Source organism: Excalfactoria chinensis, chromosome 3, assembly GCF_039878825.1.
Source record: "Excalfactoria chinensis isolate bCotChi1 chromosome 3, bCotChi1.hap2, whole genome shotgun sequence".
Taxonomy (NCBI): domain Eukaryota; kingdom Metazoa; phylum Chordata; class Aves; order Galliformes; family Phasianidae; genus Excalfactoria; species Excalfactoria chinensis.
Genome location: NC_092827.1, coordinates 70,990,509 through 71,010,599, shown reverse-complemented (window position 1 = coordinate 71,010,599; position 20,091 = coordinate 70,990,509). Strand labels below are relative to the sequence as shown.

At 34.3% G+C, this 20,091-nt stretch overlaps 1 protein-coding gene across 2 annotated transcripts in view; it reads right to left on the bottom strand.

The window, feature by feature from the left end:
• FMN2 (formin 2) overlaps window positions 1-20,091 on the bottom strand; it is a 131,320-nt gene that overhangs the window by 7,144 nt on the left and 104,085 nt on the right. For both annotated transcript variants that reach the window (XM_072332531.1, XM_072332532.1), the window contains 2 exons: window positions 19,738-19,789; window positions 7,711-7,860 (listed from right to left, as the gene is read on the bottom strand). In XM_072332531.1, coding sequence (XP_072188632.1) covers window positions 7,711-7,860; window positions 19,738-19,789 — 202 coding nt within the window. The remainder of the gene's footprint in view (window positions 1-7,710; window positions 7,861-19,737; window positions 19,790-20,091) is intronic.

The following is a 20,091-nucleotide window of genomic DNA, read 5'->3' as shown; positions in this document are numbered from 1 at the left end:
TTCACTTTGGCAAGGATACAGGAAAAAAGAACCAGACATCTCTACAAACCCAAAGGACAGACTAGCTGTATTATCTACCTTCTAGACCAAAAGCCAGCCTGGTCACAGTCTTATCAAGGCTCAGAGAATTTCTGTCATCATTCAGTCCATTGAGAAGGGCAGCCACTTTCCTAACACCGAACATTAATAATTTTGACTGAAGTATCTGTAACAGACAGATTCATTTCTTTCTGGCTCCATCTAGGCTTGGTAGCCTTACAGTTCACTAGCAAGTGCTAAGTCATGACAAATGTAAGCACAGAGAGAAGGCTGGAATGTTATATGCCTTAGATACTAGAGCTGCTCACAAAAACTTCCATGATAAACTCACACAGATATTACTTCTATGGCTTGAAAATGTATTTCATGAAACCCAACATATATATATATATATTTACAGATATACTATACATTGTAACATATAACAAAGCTAAGGCTAATATTCTTCATATTCCTAAGTGCTTTTTAGCAGATAAATAACGTGTTTTGCACATCAAGATACTTTATGTATGTTAGTTTGGGGTAGTGATAGCATGTTCATAATAATAATATCTTTACAAATAACAACAACAAAAACAAAAAACAAAACAAAACAAAAAAACTCCACAAAAATATCAAGTACTAATGTCCTTAAGACATCAAGAGTAGAAATCTTTAAAGCTGTTTTTCTTTTTTTTGAAAACTCTTCCAGAGCAATTGACCTAAGTTTTTTTCTTTGACTCAGTTACTAAACTATTGAAATGACTTCTTTTTGTTAAGAAATTTCTCTTTGGTAGGGAGGAAAAAAAGTACAATTCTCAAGATAAAAGTCTAGTAAAAAATGTAGAACTTTTACTTTCCCACCAATAGGATTGAAGCTATAACATAGATATAATTCAGTAACTGACTGCAAAGACTTTATACAGATAAGAAACACATTTTAATGTACCTGGTGCCATCAAACTGACTGATGAAACCTAACCTCTCCAAAGAGATTATGTATTAGTCTATCCTGACATCTCTGCCAGCTCCTTGCATGGTTACTGCAATGACCATGAGGTAGACAATAGCAGGTTAAAAAACAGAGTGATTAATCATACTTTGGCTCAGAGGACCAAGGACAAGTAGATTAAAATTTCACCTTGAAAATACAAGAGCACAAAAGAACCAACCAACAGAAACCTGTTAAGGATGGCTAAAATTCTAATAAATGCACAGAGTGACATCAGAATCATATATACTTTTTCTAGTCAAAGTGGCCAGTATTTCAGACTATACCTGGCCACCTTCGGGAAAGATGGTAATCAATTTTCATATGCAAAGTTTGGAGGACAGTAAGTGTTCTAAGAAAATTGTTTATCACTTCATTGTTTTTCTTGGAACTGAAACCAGTTTGCTCTCAAAGAAGTTGGCTGCATTCTGACTATTTGATTGGGAAATTCCACAGGAAATGATAAGGGAAAAGACCATTATTGAATATGAGGTAAAACTAGTGACTGAAAGAATAAGCAAAAGAAAGGAAAAGAAAGCTGGAAGTAAACAGAAATGTGAAGCCATATGTTTGCTCTAAAACACCATGAAGCAGTAAATGATGTTAGAAAGAAAAAGTGCAATGTTTAGGAAAAAAAAAAAAAACCAACAACAACAAAAAAAAAAAAAAAAAAAAAAAAGGAGAAAATCCTTTGTGAGTAGATTATGCAGAGAAGGAGAATATCTTAAAGTGGCTGTGGAGACATACCCCATGCAGATGAACAACTACATTAAATTAACTGGGGCACATACAATTAGGTTACTTCAGAAGTAATGCTTCCTATTTACTTCCACTAAAACTGCAGCAAATACAAAAAGCATGATAATTCCGTAAAGCAAATTCTCAGCTGCAAAAGCGTCTTTTTAAAAACAGTCATCACCATTAGCTATATGTTTTCCCTAGCAATGGACAAGAGCCTGTGTATTATGCTCATAAAAACCTGCACCAGCAGAGGTGAACCACTGTTTCACAGCTGCTATGGCAGTGTCATTGCAATACAAGCAAATATGAGAAATGAATGAATAGATCACTGAAAAAAAACAACAAACCCAAAGCAGAAAAGTTAGCAGAGCCACGGAACTAGAGATGTACAATGCAGAATGCAGGAAGAGGCCTCCAAGTTTTTTGTATCAGATGAGAATACTCACATCAAGAGTTACCCATTTATAATTATATGTTGACATCAAAATGACTGCTGAAAAAGCAAATTTCTTCAAAAAAACCAAAAAAACCTGAAATCTCTATATTAGCCTTCTACTCACAGTCATATGCACACAGCCATGCACTTACATTTAATGGATGTTTTCATTATGACAACTATATGCACTGATTTGTCAAACTTACTCAGTAAGAAAAAGCAATCTAACTTGAGTAGACAGACAAGTTAGTGACAAATGCTATTAATTTGTAGAACCTTTCAACATGGTAGGGTACCTCAAGTGCCAATGTAATAATCACTTTGCCTGGAAAAGAAAACATTTTACAAGTACTGAATATGTAGCACCTCCTGGCAGAAATTGTGTTTAAAATTCCTACTGGTGCAATTTTTTCATTCATCTCCAGGTATCTATTACATTAGGCTGGTTGTGTTTGTTTGTTTATTTAATAAAAATGTCATTCTCTCTGCAGTAAACAGGAAAGAGTTACAAAATCTGAAAAGATCACCATAGGATAGGAACTGTGATATCACCATTTGGCTATAGCCTAAACTGTCACAACCCATCTGACACTGGAGCCATGAAAAGAGAAGGCAAACTTCACTATGAGATGACAATTGTTATCCATCTCCTTTTATGCACAAAATACTAAAATGCAATGCAGCACACCAGCATGACACTAAACTACAACATCAGGTAAATCAATGAGGCTGTTGAAAATCTCTTCTGCTAAATATTTGGTAGCATTCTAGAATCTGATGAAAGTCACAACACTTAGGAGAGATCAGAGACTTGGAATCTTTTTTTTTTAATTTTTTTTTTTCTTTTTTACTTTTTCACTTTGTTCAGACTTGCAGTTCATGTACACTGGTTGGCTTACAGCTACAAAGAGACTTATCAAAGACGTTTAAATATCTTCATTTAACTTTTTCTTAAGCAATGTTTTCCAGAGACTCAGATTGAGAAACTCAAAAATATTTTTGTTTTCTCAGTTATCTGAGCAGCGCTAAAAATGAGATTCACTGCTCTCCTTCCCTAACCAAAAGGCCTGATGATCCAATTGAGAAATAGACAAATTGCCAGAAGTGCACAAGGAAGAAACTGAAGTACTGAATTATTGAGCAACTTCTCTCAGTTGGGTAGCAAACCGACTCTATTTGAGGCACTGCCTCAAAGCACTCTTCCTAGCTACTGGATCTTTCATGTGTTCATCTTTCATGTATGTATATTCCAACATTGTAATTTTCCACAACACTTTTTGATCAGAAACTCTTATAATCAAGTTAAAATTTTGAAATACTCGTAAAAATGAACAATTATTTTAATTGTTCAAAGATACAAGCTACATCCAGTTTTGACACTGTAAAACAAAGTCTAGAAGTATGGAGCCCAGTTGGTTAAACAGCAATAAAGAGAGTGATATTGAAGTTCCAAGTCAGAGAAAACGTTTGCTTACTAACATCATGGCTGGAGCTTTTCGATGGCACCACAACACAAGCCAAGTGATATGTGACTCCATTAAACATAGTCCACATTTCTATCAATTTTCCTCTTGCACTGCAATTCCATATATATTTTCCTACTCTTTTTTTCAGTCTCCAAATTTCTTTGCAAGTACATTTTCCCATGTCCCCAGATTTCTCACTCTCAAGTCTGACTCACTGGTTCCTATTATAAGCGCTAACAAAATCTCCCTTAAATTACTCTGAGAGGACCGTTGCTTGTGCTATGGGATTTAATGCCCTCCTCCACAAGCAGAAGTGGCAGCTTACCAATATGCTCCTCACTGTGCAATGTACCGATATCCAATGCCAGACTTTAAATTGCTCAACAGCAAGTTTTAAATCATCCTGCTGAGGAGTCCCGTAGGGAGACATACCAGTCTTTCTGCAGGGGGAGATCAATGAGCTGTGGAGACATGCTGGCCAGGAATCTCCCTTTCATCTAGATATACACAGTGTGACACACCAGGTGCCAGCTTAACTGTTATTCTTACGGGAATGGGCAATTTTTACATTTGAGAAACTAGGGGTTTTTTTGCCTTTTTTTTTTTTTTATTGAATGTATAGATTTTTTTTAATGTGTCAGAGATTTATCGTGGCAGTTAAAGGGTTGAATAAAGCCAGCCAAAAGAAATTCTCAAGCATAGCGTGATGCAAGATGCAACTTAGAGAATTTTACCAGCATCTTGATCTGACCTATGAACTGTCCTCTGCTGGCATCCCAGTTATTCTCTGTTCAGTGTCACACCTTTTCATAAAGGAAGAGCCAAACTGAGCCTATGAGAAACATTTACCTTTTGCATATACTTAATTGGTACTTACACCTGCTCAGTGCCATTCCCCCCTGCTCCATGTTTTTCCTTCCACCTGCAAACACAACTTTAATTCCCCCTATATTTGCAAGCATGCACAGGCTGTCTGGAACAACAAACAATCTGAAGAAACCCACCATCACTTAGGGCAGGAGTGAACAAACAAGCATTAAAATTCCATTTTTATGCAGAGAAAGTGAAGGTACAGCTGTGGCTCTGCAAAAATGCTTCTGCCTCTTCCTAGTAAGGTCTCATTGCTCATTGCTCTCCACAAAAAAAGGTATTTTCTAAGTAATTCCATTTTTAGTTACTATTGATCTTTGACTGACATGTACAGCAGCTGATTTTTTTGTTTGTTAATTGATCATTGCTTTTCACCACTTTCTTTTGCAGTGATTTAAAAGGTGCTGCCTCATGAACTTTTGCACTTGTTCAGTCATAGGAAAAGTTATAGGGAAGTGGTAGGGTTTGGGCCTGCAGGACTTCGCTCAATACCAAGAAAAATGAAAATACCTCTTGCTCCAGTGCTACACTGGAATAATGCGTTTAATGTTGAATATCTCAGGAATATAAAGAAAACAAGAAAAAAAGGGGCATAAAGATATAATTTAAGAAGAAAAGATTTACTGCATTACCTTTGTTAGTATGCATGAGACACCTGCTGTCTCAACAGGAAAAAAGTATGCATTTCAAGTTTGGTAGCATGAAAAGTTTTCCTAAGGAGGTAAGACTATTGTACATGTGTCACTGTAGCCATGCATTACCTAAAAATAAATATTCAAGGCCCAATTTACCTCATACCTTAGGGTATGCAGAAACTAAAATATATATACAGATCAGGAGAGTGCTGAACAGTTGTTCTTTTCTGCAACCACACTGAAAAGGAATTAACGTGTCAGCTCTTCTTGACTTTCTTTGTGATCACATATCAAGTGCAAGCTGTACTGTCAGATAGTATTTAAGAGTTTTCAGAGTGCAAACACAAAAGCATAGCCTTTAAGTGACACATGAAAAATACAGTGAAAAGACAACAATAAGGCCAATATTTAAAAATATGAAACAAATCAGACCCATATTGTCATATGTTGGTTACTGAGAAAAATGTCATATTACTTTTACAGTTTGCACCTAAAAGGATACATCTTTAGGATAAACAGGTCCAGAATTTCAATCTAAATTTTTTAGAAGGTTAGAGATAGCTTGCATAACAATTTTGATAGGAATGTTTCATAGCCTTGCCTACAATGTGACCACAAAAAGAACAACAAAAAAAAGTATGTTTAGGAAAATCTTTTGGCAGATGTATGCTTTCACTGTAATTTTCAGGTGCATTTTTCTTTTTATTGCTACTGTATTTAACAGTTTATCATGCATAATTTTCTCTACAGCTGGTATTTTCCAGTTCTGCTTTATTTCAACTGACAGAATGGAGTGAAAGCAGTAGAAAATTTTTGGAAAAATATTTTGTTTTTAACCTCATGTCATTTCTCTTCTTTTTTTTTAAACTCCTTTTGGAAAGAAATGTGAAGTCTGACACTTTAGTGTTTATCTTTTGCACATAAATGCCTGGCAAATCAATATACAAGTTAAAATGCTGACTGAAAGGAGATTAAAATAAGAGTTGGCTGGCTGCTTTCTTTGAAGTACATACAGTTTTAATGTATCAGTAACAAAAAGTAACACCACCTTAGAAAATATCACATGAAAAGCCTTTGAGAAAATTATTGTAAAAGAATGTGACTCATATCTGTAGAGACTAAATATGAAACAGTCACTATTAACATGTAAATCCTTCACCTACACAGTCCATATATAAACTGGGATATGAAATATTTAAGAAACCATGACTAAACTACTCTAGAGACACAGCAAAAAGGTTTATTAAACTAGAGTGATGTGTGAAGAGGGGACAAAAAGGAATAAAGACGATTAACCCTAAAAAAGGAAATAAAATGAATTTGTATATTTTATGAATTATGGCCACAGTGATGTAGCATGCAGCCTGGTGAATAATTGCTTTAGCAGCAAAATGCCTGCATAGGAAACTGAAGATAAAATTTAACTGTCAATTCCAATCTCTAGAAACATACTTAATTACTTATTTTCAAGACTGACAGTCAGTGAAATGAAATGCATCCCCAGATTGCTGCATGGTATACAGTACAGTACATCGTTTTCACCATCCTCTTGCAGTAAGAATTGAATCCATCTTCCCTAACTGGGAGACTACTCATTCCAAAATGTGTCCATTTGTACTAAATATATATGGCATACCTGACATTGATCATATCAGTGTCTAAGAATAGCTATCAATAACTTCCAAAGACAGTAATCTGATATCTGCAACATTTATACAGGGTGTATAAAAAAGAAAAGAAAAAAAGACCTATTTTTGCTGTTACCTAAACATGAACTAATATCAATCATTTAGAGACCCCAAAGCTTCTGTCCTATTAATGTCTAGGCACAGCAGCAGCTTCATTATCTGTAGACTGAAATCACTCAAGTTGCTAACAGATGCCAAATTATGTAAGCTTGGTTACAGTTTTCATGTTTGTGTTTAAATTGTCCTCTTATAGAATTTAAACAACTGATTAATTTGTGGCATTATCTTTATATACAAATAATGATCAAAATGTAATGATGAAAGCAAACTTCACAGCTCTTTAAATACATGGAACAGAAAGGGTGGCTAACTTTTCAAAACTTTGTTTATATTTCTTTACATCAGTTATGCTATGTGGGCATATGATCACGAGACTGAGATTTATAATATTGTTTAGTTTGATTTTTCTCTTAGGGTGGGGTCAAAGTGACTTTTTCTTCTCTCCCCTGCTTTTCCTCCTTTTTCTCCAATTAATTTGGACAAATATTTACAATGTTTCACATCTCAATTCCTTGATTGTTTTCAGGAAGTATGCGAATGGGAAATCTTTTATCAACCTTCAAACCCGAAAGAAATCTCCTATTGTTTGGATTCACAGAGGCTACCTGGTCTACTAAAACCATCAATTAACAGACTTGAAAAATTTTATCACAGATTGATATCAATGTCCCATTCAAAAATTATGATTATAAGGAAAAAGAGTTCTGCTAGGGAAAAAAGTGAGAAAGCCCCTGTTCTAATGAAATGATGGCAACTGGTTTCTATGTGATTGCTCTGAGAAAAGCCTTTGAACAAACAAATGTACCTTTCTTGAAGAATAAGTTTGTTTTCTTTCTTCCAGAAGTCTTTGAAGTCAGAGCTGAATTCATGCCAAATATTGAAGAAAGAATGTGGGGATACCTCCTTCTCTCCCATTTTTGGTTTCATACAGAAGTAGGCTGCAGTTTCCAAAAAGCTGTCAAAGAAAGAAAGAATAAAAGGAAAATGACAAATGTCTCACTAACTACAGATGCAGAATTCTTTTCTTTCCCTGCTTAAAACTGACACAACATTTAATTGTTCTTGGATGCAGATCTAAAATATAAGAACATAAAAACGACAGTTCTTAGGTCTTCATATACAAATAGATACATAAATGTGATTCTTCAGCTAAATGGGGTCTGGCATTTATCATACTGTTTTTGATGAAAGGATTTTCCATTTCAGAAGCTAAAATTAACTCACTTTGCTGAGCCCTGCAAATCTAGATATTCACACCTTCCTAAATACTATTTTTCTGTTGCATTTAAAGTAATTTTCAAAACACAGCATCAACATTCATAAAAACTTTGTTTTCAGCCTTTTCATGTTCTAATAAATCTACACTGTGACAAACTTAAATAGGTATTTTAGATGTGAGCATATACAAAAAGACTAAAATTCACATCTGAGCAACAGAAAACTGAGGCAGGAACAATCATGCTAGATAACAGGTATCTGTCATTCTATGAGAATGATATGACATTTGCCTCTGAACAAGACAAAAGCAAAGCAGCATACTAAAGATAGATCTCATGTTACAACTGCTGCTGAAGTTGAAGGTTACATTTGTAACACCCATTAAGTAGTATGACTACAGTGAAATTTAACAGATTTCTTATTTCAATTGCTTTTTGTTATTTCAAATTTAAGAATATGTAGAAATATTATATTGAATTATGCAGAAAACTTTGAAATAATTAATTCAAAAACAAATTGCTTAACTACTATTCCATTTCATTTTTAATGCCAAGTTTTGTAATACTGCAGCTTTTATGAACGTATTTCTCACCCGAAACTCAATACAGAAGTTTTATCAATTTCATGGAAAATTCTATGGAAAGCTGTATCTAGAAATATAATTCAAGATAACTTGCTTAATGACCTATTACTTTTCCATGACCTCTATGAAAACTCCGTGGCAAAACACAAAATGATCGTAAGTTAAAATATGAAGCTATGACCTGAAAAATGACAATAAAATGAAAAGAATCAAACAATGAATGGCCCTTCTAAACAATGCTTTTAAATTTCCTCACAGAAAAAAAATCCCACAAAACAGGAAGCCAAGACAAAGTGAAGTTCACATTGTTCAGGAGTACAGTGTAAAAAACAAAAACAAAAACCACCAAAGAACTTGTCTAATATTACCGACACTAACATATACTTACTGGAGACCTGTTGGAAAGCCAGTGCTGTGGATTTTTTTTTTGCTTCCAGTAAGGACTACTTATGGAAGTGGTATAACCTTACTCATGTATACAGCTATGTTTAACAGCTGTCACTTCATTTCTAGGCACACTGAAAAGAAATGCTCACACAGGTTGCTTGCCTCACTGAAAGTTTGTTTTGGAGGTAAGAGAGATATGCTATTCATAAAATGTAAAACAGCAGCAGCATAGCTGGTTGTCACTGTTAACATGTCGCCCTTTCCTAATGCATGTTAACAGTGAACAAGATATCAGCTGCAACACAGTAAGACTCCATAGCCCAAGTCACAATGAATCAAATAATTTTTCTATATATGCAGATCAAACAATCAAGATAGTGGCTCCCTCTCTCTATATATTTACTGGCTAGAAATATCTCCTTTTATTTACTAGCTGGCAGTCTCTCAGAGCATATTTAGAAGGCATATGGAAAACTGCTTATTGTACATTTGATGCTGCAATTTTTGTGCTATGATACAAAGTAGCATAATTCATACAGAAAGAGAAAGCAAATAAAGTGAATCAAAATGCATCAAATGAAACTTGCACAGCAATAAATACTCACTATTAGCATGCTCTGTAAATATTTGATTTGGAAATGTTTACATATGTCAAACGAGACATGTCTAAAAGGTGATAACAGAACAGGACACACATTTCAAAATCAAAGAGACATTGGGATGACATTGCCATAGCCCTAAGAATAGATATCCTTCAGATTTCAGACGGGTGGCAAATACCTTTTCTCTTGTGCTTTTCTGTGGGGCAGCCCAAATTTTCCTGTTTGCCTTTTAGCAGATTTTGACACAAAACATCTGTAAATATCAATACTGTTCCTGTCCGTGCAAGCATTTTGAATCAAATAATGAACTACAGTTTGGAAGGCTTGTGTTCCTATATCCAAATTCATTTTTGCAGATTCTAGCTTTGGGAAACTCATCTGACCTCTCTGAATTTCATTTCACACCTCCATGAAAAATGAAACATGTATTGCCCAAACAGGTATTACAAAGCTTGCTTAGTGTCCATTTCTCAAGTGAACAGGTTCTTAGTTTTCTTTTAAGACATTTGCTAAGAGTACAGAAAAGAATGTGCATTAGTGAAGAAAGAGCAGTCATGGAAGAAGGAAGAGAGAGCATGGAAGTTATTTTCAGGGAATAAAAGAGGTAAAGGAGGTCAGCAGCTTTACTTCAAATAGCATAACTTCGAATGCCTGAATGAAAGTAAGGCAGTAATGTTCATACTACTGTCTTATCTTGACACAGCAAAAGGTATAATTTCTTAGACAAATTTTGATCTGCTTTTCATATTTCACATGCTAACCTTGAAGGAGAATTATGACTCAAAACACTGGAGGAGTTGCTCATCCTGACAAATTTTTTTGTCCTAATTTCCTCGGCTATGTAACTGAGAGGGGAAAAAAAAATAAAAATAAAAAAATAGCATTGTAGACTGAGATGACCGAACTCAGCACTTTGTCACTTATGGAAATTTGATGAGTGATTCATGGTACTTTTTTGTGCACTCCCTTGAGTACAGCTGTGACGCTACTCAAATTCATTTACTGTTTGGAGAGAAGGAAGGAACGAATGCGCTAATAGCCAATTTCATTCACATTGTAAATAGCTTTTTGACAGCATTTCTAGACAACAGATCTCACCCGTTAGGAGTATTTTAAGAATGGCTATGGATTAATTATTTACCATTTCGTTTTAAAGCCAATGAGATAAATGAGATACCTATAGTTTATATGATGATTCAGATTCATATCTGCTATGTGTGATGCACTGGTTGACAGATTTTTTTCATCTGCTTGAACAGTTTACAATGGGTCAAGCAGAAGGGAAGGAAAGGAGAAAAGTGTTGCCAAAAAAAAAAAAAAAAAAAAAGAAAGAAAAAAAGAAAAACAGAGAAGAAAACCGCAAAACATAAAAAACATAAATCAACAATACTAAGCAAAAGACCTCAGCTTAAGTTAATCATGTTCCTATGGCCAAACAAAAAAAAAAAGAAACAACATGCAAGAGTACCTATTTGTTTGAAGTCTTGCTTGCCAGCAGAAAAAATGTTTCCAGAATTCTTCCATGCAGGTTTAGCTGTTGGGTTTTTTTTGTTGTTGTTTGTTTATACAGATTACGTATTTTGCTTCAAACCTGAATGTTCTGCAGAACTTGAGTTTGCTTTTATAAATTGCTAATGATCATTTACACACATTTGATTTCAAGAACAGGTAATCTTACTGGTGGTACTGTGCTAGTTTTGTGAAGTGGCACATTTCAGAAGCAGTTCTGAATCAGGTAGAAATCACAGAACATTCAGACATATCTGCAGGCAATTTAATTTGCTATACATGGAAGCCAGGTGTGTGTGTGTGTTCTCATTCATTTCTCAGAAATGCTAAAGTATATTCCAGTTTGATGAAAGACACAGGTCAATTTTTAACTAAGCATAGCTCACCAAAAGAAGAAAGGTTAAAAAGACTATTCATACATCTTACTAAATTAAATCTAAAATGAGTTGCATAGGGAAGAAGAGAGCAATACATAGCGAATAGTAGGTTCTCCTCAGGAGAAAAAAAAAAAAAAAAATAAAAAAAAAATCAACTGCAAATTTTCTTACTCATTTTATAAATAGTAAAAGGTTACGTATGCATTTTCTTTGTGTTTTAAACAGTTGAAAGCATGAATGAGAGTTAAGTGTTATGACAGAATACAAAGGAATTCAACAGTCACACAAAATTATATGATAAACAAAACCGTTACCCTGGCTATCGTGAAAGCAAAAGCCTGTGAGAAAACTTAGCATGGACAGCATCTTTATAGGATCATTCAACATAATTAGCAATTAAATGTTGGTAAGGATTTTTTATTATTATTATTTTTTTTAAGGATGAAAAAAAGATATCTTTCATATATTAAGATGTTGAGATAATACGTTAGCTTAAAGCAGCTGCCAAAATCATTAATCTCTTATTCCTTTTGCCAATTCAAATTCTGTAACTATGGATTTTGTAATATTGTTCCACAGAAAATAAAGGTCTCAAGAGACACTTTCCTTTCCTCTAAAAAAAAAACCTGCCAAACATTTGCAATGTTTTGAATGCTAAGTCATCCGCCTCATCTCTAGTCTCTTGCCTCCCATAATTTCACGTTAAACCAAAGAATGCTGCAGTATTCCAACTAGATGAAAATTAACAGCTTCAGCAGTAACAAAACTATTCATCTACCTTTGAGGTCCACACATCATATAAAAACAGAAAATTTCATAGTACCACAAACATACAACTTAGATATTTTCTACTTTGTTATACATTGAATGTACCAGACCCAGCAACTGAACAGTACTTATGGTGTACGTTATTAAATTCAACACGTATTAAGAATATACATCCATACTTAAAACAAGTATTTCAAGAAAGCATTTCTTTCCTATTTATTGATGTCATTCTCATCCTTTTATATCTTTGTCTCCTTTATGGTACAGAGGAGGAATGTGATCAGAATTATCTAACAGAATTAGTAATTTGCCTTAAAACTGGATCCAATTTTTTAGATACTTAGAAACCACATAAATGCTTTACCAGCTTCTCTGTACATTCTACGAATATGATCCAATATAGATTGTAATTTATACACACACACTTCCAAAAACATGTATTAAAAATAACTGAAATGAAGCCACAGGTCTAATTAAGAGTACTGCCATGAGCACTTTGCATTTTTTTTCTCAAATCAAACTTTAGGTTTCAGCTTCTATTATTTGAAAATTCAGTGTACAATCTCTCCCTTTAAGACTTCTGAATAGAGGCTCCCCAGATATCATCAAGAGCATTCAGAACTTTGAAAGGAAGAAATCCAGTCTTTGGAGAAGATGGAAACTTTCATGGACTTTCATATTCTTACAGTGAATTATAATGAAGTATTGTGAATATAAACTGAAAAACACCAAAATTTGGGTCAATCAAGTGTCTGACAGAAAAGGTTCATACATTAGTTTTTTTTTAAAATATAGGCCTTTATGTTTGAGCGCCTAACTTAACCCAATATATTTCCTGCATAGCAATGACATCTTTGTTTAGATGTGGAGAGAAAAAACAAGTAGCATTTTATATAGGGATCAAACTTCAATGAAAATGTGGCAGCCACAGGGATTGATTGAAAGATTACTGCAACCATATTGCTCTGGAAATGTGAATCATATACTCACACATTAAAGCTAAATAAAGCATATCCCTTTGGCCCGAGAAAACTCTCAGCTCCAGAAGAGCTGTTCCCATCCCTCCCAAAGATCATATGATGTTCCTGGTGATCATCACACTAGTTTTTGTTTTGTTGTTTGTTTTTTTTTTAATAGGAAGGAACATTTCTCTCAGTCAGCAGACTGACTAAAGTAGAACTACGTTCCAGACAACAGGTAAGAAAAGGAGCAGATGCAAGTAATCACAGGTGAAGAGTTCATTTAAGCCAGCACAGAAGGGATCTTGTTCACTATAGCATTTTCTGAACCTGGCCTATTAAGACATCTTCTAAAGGAGGAAGGAAAAAAGAAATAAGACAATAAGACTGAGGAACAAACAGAAGAACAGAGGCAACACTTCCTTCTACGTACTTAATCTCCACATATAAGAAAGCTCAGTACTGTTTCAGCAGAGGCTGAGGCCAGCTCTGAACTGTGGTAGTGCTGATGGGAGTGTTCCATCAGCTGGAAATTATTAAGGAAGGAATGACCTATATTGAATAAGTTATTACTGGATAGTTCCCAGACAAGTTAATACAATTGTGACCTAATTAAACCAAATCCCTTACATTCTGCTTTTCCATTTGCACATACATGACAACTGCAATGTGATACAATAATACTTAAAGTAAACTTCAACATACAGCAAGGAATAGGGCAACCGCTGTGGTGGGAAATCAAGAAGCAAGTAGTAAAAACAGAAGTTGGTATCTACATAAGTCACAGTCATTGCAAATGTTAACACTATACCATAAAGGTCTTAGAAAAAAAATTAACTAAACAACTCAAATGGACCACATGATGACAGAAAAAGCCGACTGAACATAACCATAAACTGAAGCACAATGGAGATGCATTGGAGCAAATCTCACACGTTTTACTTCAGCTGTAACAGCTCAAAACAAGTATCTTGGATATTTGAAGACAACACAGAGAAACCAGCTCTTAGATATAGAGCGTAGACAAAAAGAATGTCACATTTAAAAAGTCATTTCTGCATTTTTCTGTGAATTTGAATAGTGATGAAATTTTATAAATTAATTTTTTTTGTGTTTTTGAATTTTGTATTTATTATACATGTAAATGTTACCTATTTGTGTAACTGTCTTTGCATCTTAAGCTAATTTGTTATTATAAGATCTAAGAATGTCCCCTATATTAACTACAGAATCAATTGCATAAACATTAATGTATTCTGCTGAATATTAGCTTTATGAATTGTAGATCAGTTTACTACAAGATATAGTACCATTCGTTCATACAAGTGTTCAATGCCATTAAAAGGAAACCAATTAAAAAACAATAAAATGACTTAAGCAAGAATCTCAACATCATTAAAAGACAATGCTGTTACAGAAAGAACCATCATGCAAGTAGTTAAGAACTTGCAATCATTTAGAATTTTTTTCTTTTTTTTTAAAGGACGAAGATCAGAGAACAATCAAATACCAGTGCTTCAGAAAAAGCTTTCTGACATAATAAAACTGTTGGTTATGTTTCCATTACTGCATATTTACAGGCCCTGATATTCTGTCAGAGACAGGATACTGAACTAGGATGATCCAATCTGTTTAGCCATTTGTAAGCTTCTGCTATACACATTTCCTTTTCTCACTGAGTATTTACTTTGTGCTGAAATGTATTACCAGGAACAATTCAAGTCCACAAGCTAGGAGCCACACAGCGAGAAAAGAGACCTACCAGGAAAGGAACCAACAAAGGACAAACAGAAAAAGAGCAGCGAAAGATGGGGTCCAACAGCATATTCTTGCCTTTCAGTTAGAAGTACAGGGTTGCATTTTTTGATGTTGCCTTTTTATTATTATTATTTTTATATAGTCTGTTTTTGGTTTTAGTTTTTAATTTAGTACCTCTTATCATTCAGAACTTTTCAGTGCTTTATTTCAATCATTAATTCAATTTTCACTTGAACTTTACTGTTCGTTTTTGGAAAAAAAGAAATCCAAACCACTGTCAGAAGGGTACTGATGCAGTAGGGACTTTTACTGTTTTAAAGGATTAGCAGACTTAGGTGCTACATTTGTAGGTGTTGCTTTTCAGCAGTGCCATTGTACCATAGTATCTGCTATTTCTTTAAGTGTCATCAGCTTGTCAGTTCATGAGCAGGTGTAAAGCTTTGTTCCTCCTCCATTCCAATGTTCAGCCACTGGATGTCTGTGAAGAATGTTGTTTTTTTTCTCTGGAGAATTTAAAGGTAAATATTTATCTTCAAAATTAATGTCATTTGTTGCTACAACAAGAAAGCAACAAAACATTGCTAGATGGATTATTACAAGTTTTGAAAACAGAAGATGTGCCTGGGAGACAGCACTCTAGAAGCACTTTAAAGCCCAAAGATCACTGGAATGTGCAAGTAATGTGAGCAAATTATAAAATAAACCAAATAAAAATACTCTGACATGGGAAGATGAGTGTTCTGTACTCAGCCATACAGATCTGAAATTCCCCAGTTGATATTTAAAAGGAAGTAAATCCTATTTGACTTTTTGTAAAACAAATACATGCTATCAGAATGCAGTGAGATTTACTGGAGACAGATTAAATTCTTAGATTTGTTAAAGTCAGTGACATACACTATGTCATAATAGAAAGCAGCATGTCTGCATATGGAGACTTCACTATGCATCATAGCAGGATAATATTGTGGAGCGTTTCACCCAAAAATCAAGTCAACATTATCTGAGACTGTTTTGTCTTACTGATCTGTTATCACTTCATGCAAGGTTATTCTGCTTGAAGTATTAGAAATGAAAGGGTCTCTACTGTTTAAGAGATTCTTATCATACACTGCCTCTTTACACTGGCTTGGTATGAGTACACAAAATAAGCTGTTTTCAGAGCAATTAATTGTTCTTGATGAATGTCAGATCCTCTGTCTGACTACATTATGGTTCATAAGGATCCTCCTAAACCCAAAGCTTATTTAAACTAATATAGATGCTGCTGCACTGAAATTAGAATCTGATGCCTCATTGTTTTAGTGAGATGTCAGGAAGAAGTGAAGATGTTCTGAATGTTTCTAAGACCACCAGCTTCACTTCAGTTTGTGAATGGCTACAAAGGCCTTATTCCAAGAAGAGACATTCCAATGGCAGAGAATTTATTAACTGTTTCAGTGGAAGAGAATCTGTGTTCCAGTCTGGATTTATGTTTTTCTATTAAAATCCACCACCTGGAAGATTCCCAAGGAGATCTGAACTAAATACTGGACAAGGTATAAGAAGAAAGTAATAAAGCTACATGCGATGCCTTCATAACTATTCAGCTAAACATAGGTAACAAGTAAAAGACTAAAAGACCTCTTGCTTCATTGAATGCTGTTCTGATAATTGCTTTGATGTTTCTTCAGGAACCAAGCACAAGAGGAGCAATTAGCTCATTTCAGAGTGTAAACTAGTGAGATGATATTGCCCCTGTTACTCTTACTAGCACAGTAATCAAGACATTAGCTACCATATAACTTTTGATAATAACTTTGATACAATCTTAGTTTCTACTTACTGTAGATGCTGTGATTGAACTGTCTCCTACATTTGCATCAGGTATACCTGCAAACAATAATTCTTATTCTCCCTGCATAAAGATATCATCTTAAAAGTTCAGAAGTATTTATAACTAAGTAAATGAAAATACAGAAAACACGAAACATTTCTTTCTTAGCAAAAAGGGCACTATTTTCCAACTTTCAGTCTCATTTTTAGCTACAAATTTGTCTAAATGTTATTTCCATCTGTGTAAACTGAGCATGTATCTGTGCATCTTGGTATGTAGGATGCAATCTAAACTCATTTAAAATGAAAAAAAGAAATCTCAAAACCTGGACTCTTGAAATACAGGAGGAGGAGGGAAATACAGTTTCCCTCCTCCTCTCCTTCTCATCTTTTGTTTCTTTTCCCTCCCCCTGAAACGGTGTTTTTTTACTTTAACTTGCCATGTATTTGACAGTTACTCAAGTATTTAGCAATGAGGATCTAATTGGAAAGTGCCAAGTTCCTTTTTATTGCACTTTATCAATATTGTTAAGGGAATGATGTAATTGTTTGGGGTTTGGTGAAGACATTCCATGTCACTTCAGTGTTAATACCAGGCTGGAGCCTTCCTTGTCTGCCTGCGTAAGCTAGATAAACACAGACCTGTGTGCTTTCTTCTCATCTCAGGATACTTTCTCAGAGGGATCTTGGAACATATGCCTATTGCAAGCTAAACATTTCACTTTTCATTTTATCCATGTGCCAGAAATCCATTCCTTGGATAAACACTTTACATACTGACACTCTTAAAGTCACTAAACACGATAAATAAAGAGAGAATACATCATTTCAAAACCGATTAAACATTTTCTCACTAGTGACAAATGAACAGCTATACGCTGCATGGAGTCCCTGGAGGAGACATTCCATTTTCTTTGTCTTCACTTTGCGTGGAAGATTAACTTTCCATTTCAGTTCATCTATTGCACAATTGAGCTTTCCTAAAATTGCTGCTTTTTCCCCCCAATCATTATTCATTTTAGAAATATTTCTGTTGTTATTGCTGCAAGAGCTTTCCTTCAGACTTGTGTTTTTATGGAGTTATCAGCTTTAATTTTTTGCGTCCAAGCTAAAAGGAAATTTGTAGCTCATACTGAAAGCAAAAGAAATGCTGTTGTGGGGTAGACCTGAACTTATCTGTGGGCTGAAGTTGACCACTTCAAAAGGAAAATTCAAACACATTATTCATGCTATTTTTTCTCCATCAAATCCATCACTTTTGCTTGCACCACTTGCTTGCCTAGTCATCCTATACACAGCTATTTTTCATATGATTAGCCAAATGAAATGAATCTTTTATATAGCTTTTTAAGCTCTCCTCTTATCTTTCACTCCCTGCCAAAAAAGATCTCAAGCGTTTTATTTCTAAGCCTCCTTAAAGATCTTAATGCAATAAACACCCACAATAGTAAAACTACATCAAGAACTTGTTTTTCAGTATTTGATTAACACTTTCAGTGAAAAGGTGCAAGGAAGAAAGTCAAACATAACTTAAAGAAACAGTAAAAATAATGTTGTCCCTAGATTCCTTGTGTTAGGAATTCCTCATGTGTTCCAAAAAAACTTCTGCATATAATATACAACAATGAACTGGAATTTCTTTCTTGGACAACATACTATATTAAAGGAGTTGCTGCATTCAGCACAGGGAGAGAAGAAAGAATTAGGACAAATAGGAAGGATTAGGAGTAGGCCTTTTGTATACTTCAGTGAGAGGTATGATACTGAGCCAAAACAGTACTTCTTTTGATGATTTGAGATCCTGATGTAAAAATGGAACAATATACCACTCAATGACCTATCATCTCCATGAAAGCAAACATGGAACTTGTGACAAAAGAACATCCACTCTCTCCTTTTCAAGTGCTCTATTATATAGACTGAGAATAGATAGAAATGGCTATGCTTTACCAGAACAGTCACTGTACTGTTACATTGAAGCCAGGTAGAAACTGGGAAATCAGAGCCAAAAAACTGACTGACAAAACAGTGAAAGTTGGAATCTTTTACATTTTACTGGTATCCTATTGAGATGCTTACCAGCTGTATTCATTTGCATACGCTCAGCAGCAGCTGTAGTTAGTACAAAAAAGATGCTATGTTTGGCAAATGGAAAACTAATGTAGACTGTCAATTTCACCAAATCTGGACTAGAAATAGAGTTTCATTTCAACCTTCTGCTGGGACAGATTTTACATGCCCCATTTAGACAGAGCTTCTGGAGAATTCTGCCAGAAATTAGAAGAAACCACACGCTGTGCAGTGAAATTCATTATTTCGAAAACCCTCAATTGCACATACCTGAAACTTCATTCTATAAAACTTAATGAAGCATTTTGCTTTTAACCACAAAAATATGCCTTTCTCCAAATATTTTTAAATTATATATACTAGTATATTAAAAAAAAAACAGATTATCACTCTGTATTTTATAAGCACGGGAAGTAGTACCTAATGATTAGTAGTTGTCTGGAAATACAGTGTTTGTCAAGCCACTGTAATTCTGGTGCTGAATTCCCTCAGTTCAGATATCATATTCTAACTTCATTTTCATAACACGTACATGCATTTTCTGAAAGATAAATTGTATGCAATATTTTTCTAAAACCAGAGAATATGCCTATTGCTCTGTGTTCCATTAAATTATACATTCTATGTTTTTTATTCATCAAATTGAAATTTACAATAGATATATGTCAATCTGATCTCTCAGTGCATTTCTTTCAAAATCCAAAAAATAAAATGTTGGCCTCCAATACAGCAATTTCTAACAAAATATATTTTTCACACAAGGGTTTTATCATCGTTTTTTCTTACCTTTTATGTGCTTCTGTCAGTGACTTTTCTTCATTTTCTTGGTCTATTTTAGCTGTAAAAATACAGACAAAATATTAGCACAAAGTCAAACATACAGATGCTGTTTTATGAAAATATTTCACTTTAATTGCTGTAATTTGTTTATCCTGTATTTTGGAAAAACAACCTTAAGATATACCAATGTACATCAATTCTGGGGAAAAAAAAGTGATGAGTTCTGATATCTATTTAAATAAATAAATAAACAAGAACACCTCAGAGCAAGACTAAAAAAAAAAATTCTTGAGGTAATATAAACAACAATCAGGTCACAAATGTGACATTAAAACAATGCTAAAAAAAAGAATGACTCTG